The 11,034-nt window shown below is 38.3% G+C and overlaps 1 protein-coding gene across 1 annotated transcript; it reads left to right on the forward strand.

Moving 5' to 3' along the window:
• Nucleotides 1-2,079: 2,079 nt before the first annotated feature.
• LOC108670309 (GDP-D-glucose phosphorylase 1) lies at nucleotides 2,080-7,440 on the forward strand. The gene is made up of 9 exons (XM_018157771.2): nucleotides 2,080-2,883; nucleotides 3,030-3,164; nucleotides 3,554-3,714; nucleotides 4,016-4,118; nucleotides 4,398-4,498; nucleotides 5,296-5,401; nucleotides 6,100-6,208; nucleotides 6,617-6,682; nucleotides 7,324-7,440. The coding sequence occupies exons 1-9, from the start codon at nucleotides 2,461-2,463 to the stop codon at nucleotides 7,431-7,433; spliced, it is 1,314 nt and encodes a 437-aa protein (XP_018013260.1). The 5' UTR covers nucleotides 2,080-2,460; the 3' UTR covers nucleotides 7,434-7,440.
• The last annotated feature ends 3,594 nt before the right edge of the window (nucleotides 7,441-11,034 follow it).

Here is an 11,034-nt window from a genome sequence, read left to right on the forward strand (position 1 = left end):
GGGCTCATTTTAAAGCTCATTGCGAGGGCTATTGAATGGCATTTCCAATACAATTTCATATGCTGTACGTGAGGCGCCAGATGCAAAATAAAAGCATCCTAAATTACCCCTGGGAACCGGGTAATTTGGGACACATGCAATAAAACTTGATTTTTAAACATTTAAAGCATGCAGAGTGTAGTCATTCATTACTAACAGTACTCGGAAGTCCTCCTCTTTCATTGTAGATGATGTAGAGGTAGAATAAATGACATATTCTGTGATTTTTACTTGTTTTTCCTTTAATGATATGATAATACCATATACATTAATTACCGTATTATTGATGTGATATTACCTTGTCCATGAACAGGCCATTGAGCATTTTGTCTAACTTGTCCACTGCAAGCTTCATATCAGCAGCCTTATAGCATTTTTTCTGTATCTGTAAGGTTACAGGACAGCTTGTAATTTCACACCATTTTAATTGGGTTAAGTGAATTTATTATAAAAAAATTGTAAAAAAACATACCTGAAACAGGAATGTTTTAGTGACAACCATCATATGTTTTGGAGAAATAAACCATAGTTTAGGTCAATTACTTATCATTCTATGATGCCTGGTGCACAATTCTATATATGACATTCTATGCACAGTTTTGTGATGATCGATGATGCACTAATTTTTCAATAAGTGAAATTTTTTCTCTGAGCGAGGTAAATGTAATCAATATTCTTTGTTTTTAATCAATTTTTTTCTTAACTGGAGCCTTTGCTAACTTAGGTTCTACTGTAAATGCATTTTTAAGGGTGTTCCTTTTTACCTCATCACGAGGAAATGGCTGCCATTTTTTTTTTTTTTGGAATGAGATAGGCAAATTCTGTCAATTAACGGTATGTTTCAAAGCCGACACCTGGGTGCAACTTTTATGTAAGTAAAATTTTTTAATACGGTGAATATTTTTTTTGCTCCAGACCTTAACAGAGGTACATTTTCAAAATTGCACTTTTCACACTTTTTTTCAACAATTTTTTTAGAGAAAGTAAATGTTTGATTTCTTGACTAGCTTTATACATAATAGATAGTAAAAATGTTGAAGTTTACGCCACTATTTTTAGTTTTGCAATATTTTGATTAGTTTGGGCTGCTACAACATTTCTACAAAATGTGTGACGTGCGTCCCGATTTACCCCGCCTGTCCCTTTTTACCCCATTTGACAGTAGGTATTTTCTTGAAAGTTGTTCTTGCTTCAATGTAGTCACAGCCAGTGGCCTTGTTATAGTAATTAAATCTGGCAGCAGCCTTCATGCTTGGTGAAAAGTGTTCCTGTGCTCCTATTGTGTGCAAATGTTGGTAATGTTGCTAACCAGTAATGGTCAGCACAATCAAATTTGAACATCCTCTAATGAAAGTTGGATTAAAAGAGGAAGAAATGTGTGTTGTGCAATGAAATTAGGATATTTTCCTGTTTTCTTGTCATGGTCATAATTTCATGTTCAGAATTAACTGTTTGCTATTTTTTCAGAGTTTTACAAATGTAATTCCTTCAGCAATGATAGCCAGATTCAGAACTTGCAAATCATTGCAAGAAGTAAATACGTTATGTATTTCTAGACATTTGAAGTTGCAAACCACTTCTTATGCTTCAGATTCTCAAAATGACATCATTGCTCCCACCCACTTGATAGTGAAGCGCAGTAAAATTGTTGACGGTTGCAAAAATATCTTCAAGGATGTAAATGAAAGCTCATTTCTAAAGGATCAAAAAGGTGCATCAGTGGAGGATTCCCTAGATCCAACTTCTATCCAATGGTCTCATTCATCAAAGACAAATAAAGAATCCGATGATTGCACATGTCTTGACACAATTCCTGCTGCTGCTCCTCAGATAGCAATGGCTTCCAAGAAATTACTTCCTGAACCTCCAAATACTTGCTGTCAATCTGGGTGCCCCAACTGTGTATGGCTGGATTATGCTGAACAACTTTCACTTTATTATAAAGATGGTGGATTAGAAGCTATTAGTGCTATCAATAGAGATATTGATGACCCTAATCTCCGTGAATATCTATTGTTTGAAATAAGGATGAAAAACTTGTGAAATATTTCATGATGTACCTAGTAAACTTATTTAATTTTCTAATTCTATTTATCATTGTAATATGCTTATAAATTGGTACCTGTACCAGTTAAGGTGTAACAGGTTATGCGTTGAAAATGGTTTATTGATTCAAGTTGTAAAGTGAAATTATTGTAGCTTCAGAAAGCTAATGCATCTGATCAGGAAAGCTATTTTATCAACAATTTTTAGCCACCTGTCTAATTTAAGAAGTTTGTTTATATGTTGGGAGTTATAGGTGTTTTGGTACCATGCAAACCTGCCCTTGCTTAGTTTAAAGAACTAAATTGAAAAATCAACTTTATTATTATAGTGTTCTATGATTCTCATAATACTCTTCTGCATATTTATTTGTACCTAATGAAAGATTCAAAAAGTGATTCTTTTAATGGATTTTGGACTTTGCCTGCTGTCAAATTTACAAACAAAGATTTCATTCATTATGCGCACAATGAGTCCACAACAATGTCTATCGTACCTTGTAGTTCAAGGGATTCTGCTGCACTACCTGAACAATTACTGCCATCATCCTTGCAAAATATTGAAGTATCTACAAGAAACTATGGTGGAAGACCTGATGCTCAATGTCTAGAGCTTCTTCAGAGTGTTGGAAAAAGCTCAAAATGCAATGAAGAGGAAGAAATCACCAAACAAACCTTGTCAAAGCTTGATAGGTTTCTGATGACCAAATGGAAGGCTGCATCTGAAGTTGGAGCCTTGAATTACAGCGTTGCAAATGTGCTCACTAAGATCTTGCCAGGAAAATATTGCATAGTTGCTCAGGTATGGAAACCCACAATTATCCACAGATCATAACTACTGATATATTCTTTCACATGTTGTTTAAAAGAATTTAAGAGTTCTGTGCAATTATAAAATTCTGTGTAGTTTCCAGAGTTGAATTTTGTAACCAAGATTTTACTTTTCAGCTGAACCCTGCACGTGCAATGCAGCGAAGGAAGCCTCAGTCATTCACAAAACTCCATGAACCGTTCAACCCAGATTTGTTTAATTTCACAAAAATTAAAAGTTCTGAATTGTTATTCAACATCCATTTAGTTCTGGTGAGATTTGAAACTTGAATAACAGCTAGAAGATTTGCGAGGGAGATTTTATAAGATGAATGTGTTGCAAATGTTATGATGTTGTATCAATATTTATCAATAATGTCTCAATATGTTATTTTGTTTACAAGATGCAGCCAATTATTATCAGTTTTAGCATACTCATGTGTTAGTACTCAGGACTATTTGACCACTTAATGTGAGGAGCCCTTCCAATGAGTTATCCATTTATGTTGTTGCTGAAATTTCAAGCATCTATTTTGGGTGCCATAATATCAATTGTTGTTCTCATATGGCTGACAATCAATTCCAAAATTTATTTACACAAGATCTTGAAAAAGAAATATTTGGTTGATGATCCATAATATCATTCAATGACATTATTTCAGGAGAATAATGAAGATCTGAGTGGATCAATCATTGTGAATGCAGCACCAATTTGTAGCACACATAGTCTGCTCCTGCCATCTGTGCAGTCATGTCTGCCACAACTCATTGACAGGGATGGTCTTATGCTGGCAGTCTCCACTGTTCTCTTGTCCAGCTCTCCGTATGTGGTCTAAGTTTGCTTGCATAAATTATTTTCCTTTGTGTGTGCTTATTTCAACCCTGATGTAGTCAGAAGTAGTACGCGGCTCAAAATGTGATATTTGTGTGACTTCTACACAAGCTAGAACTAAGTTACAATTCACAAAATTAGGAGGAATTTTAAATTTTTCCAAAAGTATTTGAGATTAAATGGAATGATTTTAAAGCTGTAACTAATCAGCATTTCTCATTATTGTTCATTATCTATTTTTAGTAAACATTAACATTAGAATTATGTGTCTTGTTCATTGTTCTTTCATGAGTTCATTCCGTGTGGGCTTCAACTCTTTGTGTGCCTATGCCTCTGTCAACCACCACCACTACCACTGCTACTTCCTTCCCCAGCACCTCTATGTGGAGTCGGCTGTGAGTTGCATGAAATTGACATTAAACACTGAAATTATCATAGGTTAGACTTTGTTGATAATCTATTCTACATTTTTGTAGTGTTCACATATTTTCATAATGGTAAATGTATTGTCTTGAAAGAAATAATATTACTAAGATAAATTTTATATGTAAATTATTATCCACCAATTTCACATCAATAAATTACTAACAATTTAGTCTCATTGCCAACGGTATTGATTGATTTAAATACATGTTTTAAAAGCACCAGCATTGTGATGATATGCACTTGTGCAGGCCTGCCGTCCTGTGCGTGGTCGCTGCCATGTTTTTATCGACCACTACGCCCCTGGTTTTGTGTTTCAAGTTGACCCAAACTGCCTGATTGAGAGTGTTGGGTGAGGATAAGCTGTTGAGTTTAGTTTTCCAATTATTCTACTGTCATTATTTGTGAAGTTTTGTGCTCTAACAAGAGAAGTCATGGTTACCTAGACAAAGCTCCTACTTTAACCTGAGCTAGAAATTCTCTTCTCCAATGCTCCAATATATAAAATGACTATAGATCTCTTATCCAATATAATATTTATTTGAAACATTATCTAGAACTGCAAGTTCATATCTTCAGTCTAGTGGAAATTTTAATTAAAATGGTAAATGAAATGAAAGGGAAATTTTCTGGTTTTTATCCGGGAAGTTGCAATCAAAGTAGAACATTTCAAAACTTATTTATATATCTATCTTTTCTGTATTTCGTCCCTTTCCACACTTAATTTATAATTTATTTTAACACTGGCAGGCTTGTAGAATGTATTATTGATTTATCTTTGATGGTATATTATTTAATTTTCAGTGAAAAGAAGATACTGCAAAGTTTTTAAGAACAAGGGCTGAGATGAACACTGGCACAAACGACTGCTAATTTAATGACAATAATGCATCGTATTCGAATCATAAACATTGCATTAATTCCACTCAATATTAAACGTTTTTGAAAATCGAGGCATTGATCAGCAATTATATATAATCATTTTCCATTGATACCGGTTATTGATATTTTTGCAATAATAACAGTTCTCTTGGTGGGCTGAGGAGGTAATTTTCTTCAGTACATTCGAATGTCATTCACAATAAAAACGAACTATTTTATTTCTTTTTATGTTTACACTACAGATTTTCTTGTGTTTTATTCACCCAGTGCGGCAATGAAGCTCCTGTCGTGGATGATTTCTGCAGACATCCCACACAACGTCTTCATCACGCGCGGCCAGTCGCTGGACGACTCACGAGGCCCTGATGTTGAGGTGGTACCTGTAGTTGGGTGTAGTGGGTCCTGATGAGGTGCAGATGTTGAGGTGGTACCTGTAGTTGGGTGTAGTGGGTCCTGATGAGGTGCAGATGTTGAGGTGGTAGTGGGGAGTCGTGGGAGTGGGCCCTGATGAGGTGCAGATGTTGAGGTGGTAGTGGAGCGTCGTGGGCCCTGATGAGGTGCAGATGTTGAGGTGGTAGTGGAGCGTCGTGGGAACTGATGAGGTGCAGATGTTGAGGTGGTAGTGGGGAGTCGTGGGCTCTAATGAGGTGCAGATGTTGAGGTGGTAGTGGGGCGTCGTGGGCTCTGATGAGGTGCAGATGTTGTCTAGTTGATGAAGCATACCAGGTGAGCGGTGTTTCGATGCTGATGTTGGCTGAGATATAACGCAACTGTAGCGATCTTAAAGTAGTCATATCTTGCTTCTGACTTCATAGATGTTGAGAGACAATTGAAGTACGACGCTAGATATAATTAGCCTCCATAATTGTACTAGTGGAAGCTGTGGTCGCTGCAGTGTGCGAGTTAAGCTTTTTATTGAAGTTGCAAATGTTCAGGCTGAGCTGTTCCTCCTCAAGACATGACTGGAACCGGTATTTGTTGACTTATGCTATCTTGTATACTGTGCCAACCATTTTTCATACCCTTTGTATACTTTATAAGGTACCTTGAATGATGAGTCACTTGACGCAGGATGCCAAAGACGACTCAGAGCTGGAGGCTTGTGCGGCTGCCACCGGCAGCGCTGAAAAGACATACCAGGTCATCAGAATATGCATCTGGGCTCGAGAAGCCAGCACCGGTGAGAATACAAATTAATGTGTGCTTCTCAGTATTTTACAATTTATTTTCCCATACATTCACTGCAGGCGTATGTATTTTTGAACCTAATGAAATGAGAAATTGTGTCATATTACGCTCATTTTATTGCAATGCTGGATTTTTTTGCAGGATTAATTGAGAGCAATCCAATAGTCACAAATTTTTATAGAATTTTCATGGTAAAATATCTTATTAATCACTTATTATTTCTAGGTTCGTGAGTTTTAGATTTTAAGCAGTTAATTCAATTATTGCAAACTGGGAATATTTACTCATGACACATTAGAGACGAAACTCGCTCACGCTCCCCGGTTGCCGTGTTTCTATTGACGAAGATGCCCATTTTAATTGCAGGTTCTATTGACGAAGATGCCCATTTTAATTGCAGGAGCCAAAGACGTGTCGGTGTTCGCTCCAGCTCTCTGCGAACTTGCCGGCCATGTTCCTATCTACAGTAAGTAGCCGGCCATGTTCCTATCTACAGTAAGTAGCCGGCCATGTTCCTATCTACAGTAAGTAGCCGGCCATGTTCCTATCTACAGTAAGTTGCCGGCCATGTTCCTATCTACAGTAAGTAGCCGGCCATGTTCCTATCTACAGTAAGTAGCCGGCCATGTTCCCATCTAAAGTAAGTTGCTAGCTATGTCCCCATTTGTAGTGAGTGTTGTAGTCAGGTGCGTTTGATACCTAGCAGATACCATTACTAGTTTGAAGATCTATGTCCATATTCTCGTCGCTTTAATATTAAATCTTTCGAACACTCAGCAAAGGGCAACAAATTTTTAATTCTATTGGGGTTCAAACTTCTGTTCAAGTTGTAATTATGATTTTTGGGTCTTGTTTTCATAGAAAATATCTAAATTTCTTAATTGGCGTTGCTTCGGTGTAAAATGAGTATACTCGTGAGCCAACATTTCTTCTGTGATAAATATTATTTCATTCTATTTGTCGACCCAGCGTCTGTTAGTATTTCACTTTACTGGTTCGAAGCAAATCTATTATGAATATTATTGTGAATTCGACGAATCGTCATTTCAGAACTGTCGGGGGAACTGATACGGTACCTCGTATACTTAGCCTTGCTTTTACCCACAGATGCCGACTATTGGGATCGAATTAATGAGGAATACATCACCAAGGAAATACATTCGTTGTGTAAAGACGCATTTGATTTTGTCTTGGCGAATATCGAAAGTATATTGTAAAGAAGCATAAGTTTTCTTTATCGTGGTTGTTTGCTAATATATTAGTAAGGGCTTCTCTCATGGATATTCCAGAGAAGTATTATGATCAACAATATTTGTCTTCTGCAACAAGTTAGGAGAGCAGTAGGTTCGAAATAAGCAATACCATTACTTTATCATTTCGAGGCATTGCATAGAGTTCGAGTTCTGCAAAATATTAGTCGGGCGTGTGAATATTCCTCGGTGCCAGTCCCGTATGATAAGTTCAACTGAAAGTTTTCCCTTTTGATTCGTCTCTCTGCAAACTTGAGTAACTATTGATGGCAGGGTGGCCCTGTGGTTAAAGTTTCAGGAATGAAGCAGAGTACCAGGAGTGGAGCAGAGAGGTGCGGGTTCGATCCCAGCTCTGTGCACCAGTTTCTGGTCAGAATCGGCGAGGAGGCCGGGCGGTTAAGCACAGCAAAATTGGGACACCGCAAATCGTCGGGCAGTGGGGAGTACTGTAGACGCCGACCACTGCCACATACCGTATTATCAGAGCTGGGCAGCGCTACTTTGAAATTTAGCGGCCGCTATCGCTGCCGCTACATGCTCTAAATGTAGCGGGCGCTACCGCTACACCCACTAGAACAAAACTGGGACAGCGCAAACCGTCGGGTAGTGGGGAGTACTGTAGTCGCCGACCACTGCCACATACCTTATTATCGTGGCCCATTGAGGCCTTCACGGTTGGCATTTTACTACTTTTAACTCCTCAAATTCAACATAATATGGATATATATATTTTATATACATTTAATATATATATGTATAATATACTGTTAACCACTATATACTCTTAACAACTGACCTCCCCCAACCTTCCTACGAATCTCGAGCAACTCGTCTATCACCACCATAATCATCACCATTATCACCCCTTAAAACATTCATTACAAATCTACTTACATCTGTTATTATTTTCTTCCCAACTGTATCACTAAATGTTTAGTTGAAAGCTCTCGAGCGTTTAGGTTCTACGTTACGGCACAGACACGAAAGAATTATACAATTTCGTCGTTATTCTAAAACCTTCGTCGAACAGTCTCTCTTTAATGGTTTACCATAAAATTCATCGTGAATCTTTAATCTGCAATTTCATTGGTATCCTGGTGTCGTTTGCGAATGACGATGCAGTGGCGTGGTTAACAGCCACATCTATGTCGGCTATGTGAATGAGGAAGAGGATTGGGCCGAGTACCTTTCCCTGTGGTACTACTCCACTCTTCACCCTAAATTAAGCACGAGAACTACTTCGGGGTATGAACAATTTTTAGTTGTCAGACAATGCAACGAACGATGTTTACTGCGCAACCCGGCCTGTATATTCTAACGACTTACAACAGTTGCTATACGCTACCCTCCAGCTTCCTGCTGTGAACTATTTAATTAAACGATACATCTACCAAGTTTTCTAATTAGCGCGCAGCATAAGACGAGATGAAACCAATAGTGACCAATACATCCTTTTAACTACCAATAGCGCCAATATGCAGTATTAGTTGAAGGTGTGCAGTGGATATTTGGCAAATAGCTAGCTTGCCACATAATGATGTGGATAATGTACCTATATTGAAGTAGATTAGTAGACTATTAAATATACCTGGGTAAGATGAGTATGAGGCTGAGTGATGAGTGGGGTTGGTATTAAGGTTAAAAAGGTCAGTGAAATTATGAGTTAAGCTATATACCAACTCGAGACCTGCAAAAATCTTATACCCAAGCAGATGAACACAGAATATTTAGCTCTCAAATTACAGAATGGAATCGGCATTGATGACCTAATTAAAATAATTGAAGTTGATCCACATGAATAATGACTTATTTCATGAGATTCAGCTTTATCTACGTGCATCTAATAAAATGACAGGAGCTAACTTCACAACCGCGCATCTTACAGCGGATTCAAGTGATTCAGCGCAAATTAGCAAATTATGATTCAACAGCGAATGTGCAAAAATAATTTTTTGCTCTAAAAATAAATTTTTAGAGCAAAAAATAATAGTCATAAATAAATGCAAAAGAAAATTTTCGGGAGAATATCAGATGATAATGAAAGACAATGCAGTCTATTATGAGTAAGCCAGAATAGAATAGGCGATTATAGTATTTGCCAGGATGACAATATCTATAGCATTTAGATGGTTGATGTTGGCTCCAGGGCTGATTTGTGCGCATTATGCTGCGCATCCGCTCCGAGCATAAACGTATTCAAGAACCGACTAGATAAAGCCATGGAGAAATATATGTTCGAAATTGAAATGCCTAGCACCATATTGAACCCGGTGGAAGTCTAATACATAGCTATTTCAAACTATCGTCAATTTGGAAAAGATCCGGTCGAAAGACCCGTTTTTAAATCTCCCGTGGACAAGTCACGAAAAGTACTAGAATCGGCGATAGGCCACATCAGGCATATTTTTCAGAGCCGATATCACTATGATATGATTATGATATGACTTGATGTCGGCGTTCAAAAGGCGCTCTGACGGATCTGGACTCCTGACGATGTTGCCAGACGATTGAGGATAGGTAGAGTTTAGCGCCACATTTCACCAATCATGGAATACATATTCATCTTTGCCAAGCACAAAAACTGAAAATTGTTAAACGACCACCGGATAAAATTAATAAATAATTGTCCCTGAGAAACTGGCTTTATGTTGCTGATCATTAATGTTTTCAAAATACTGATTTCAAGCGTTGACATTTGGATAAGGTTTATAGGTAAGAGGACTTATGCGTAATTAAGGCATCTAGCTGTATAAAAATTATATTTAATTGAATAATACTCGTGTTGACGCGACAGATACCTGGTAGTACTCGCGACCGCTCGGGACCTCTAATCCCGACTCGATTACAGGATGGTTGGGAAACACTGGTTTAGGAGAGGGAACGATATATAGTGGGAGAGATTAGGTTAACTAAGTAACGATTTCAGCATTTCATCACAACCGACTTCCTTTTGCAGGGACCAATAAGAACAAAAATTACTGTACAGGGCCTATACTTTCAAAAAAAGTTAAGAGATCGTAAGTTCATCAGCCAATCATTGACGGTCTTTCAAGCCAAATCCAGCAATCATAGACAAGAAAATAGAGCGTAAGTACTTACGTTCACTTAGCGAGTTTTGAAAGTATGGCCCCGGAAGTGGATATGGAGTTCTGTTCTAACCGTTGAGGCAAGAGGTTCCTTGTGCTGAGCTCCCGTGACAGTAGCCGGCTTCAGCCGGCTGCTACGTCATCTTTCTGGAACTATCTTTCTCGAACTTTGAAAATGCCGTGCTGCCCCGCTCCGAGGCGTTGAGCCGGCGAATGATACGAACAGCTAAAGTGAAGTTTAACTCCTGAACACCTATAAATGCTCCCGGCATCTAACTGCAGAATTTCGTTACAAAGATTTTGAGGTGCCTCCATGTGTGCTTAGTACCCCCGGGTTCGTGGTTAGTGCCCCCAGGTGAGTGGTTAGTGTCCCTAGGTAGTGGTTAGTGTCCCCAAGTAGTGGTTAGTGTCCCCAGGTGAGTGGTTAGTGTCCCCAGGTAGTGGTTAGTGTCCCCAGGTAGTGGTTAGTGTCCCCAGGTAGT

The sequence above is a fragment of the Hyalella azteca genome, unplaced genomic scaffold (assembly GCF_000764305.2).
Source record: "Hyalella azteca isolate HAZT.00-mixed unplaced genomic scaffold, Hazt_2.0.2 contig4564, whole genome shotgun sequence".
Classification (NCBI taxonomy): domain Eukaryota; kingdom Metazoa; phylum Arthropoda; class Malacostraca; order Amphipoda; family Hyalellidae; genus Hyalella; species Hyalella azteca.

Coding starts and splice junctions, on each gene's coding strand:
- LOC108670309 (XM_018157771.2), top strand. CDS start 2,461: ATGAAAGATTCAAAAAGTGATTCTTTTAATGGATTTTGGACTTTGCCT. Junction 4,499..5,295: donor TGCCTGATTGAGAGTGTTGG/GTGAGGATAAGC, acceptor TTATTCACCCAG/TGCGGCAATGAAGCTCCTGT. Junction 6,209..6,616: donor GGCTCGAGAAGCCAGCACCG/GTGAGAATACAA, acceptor TTTTAATTGCAG/GAGCCAAAGACGTGTCGGTG.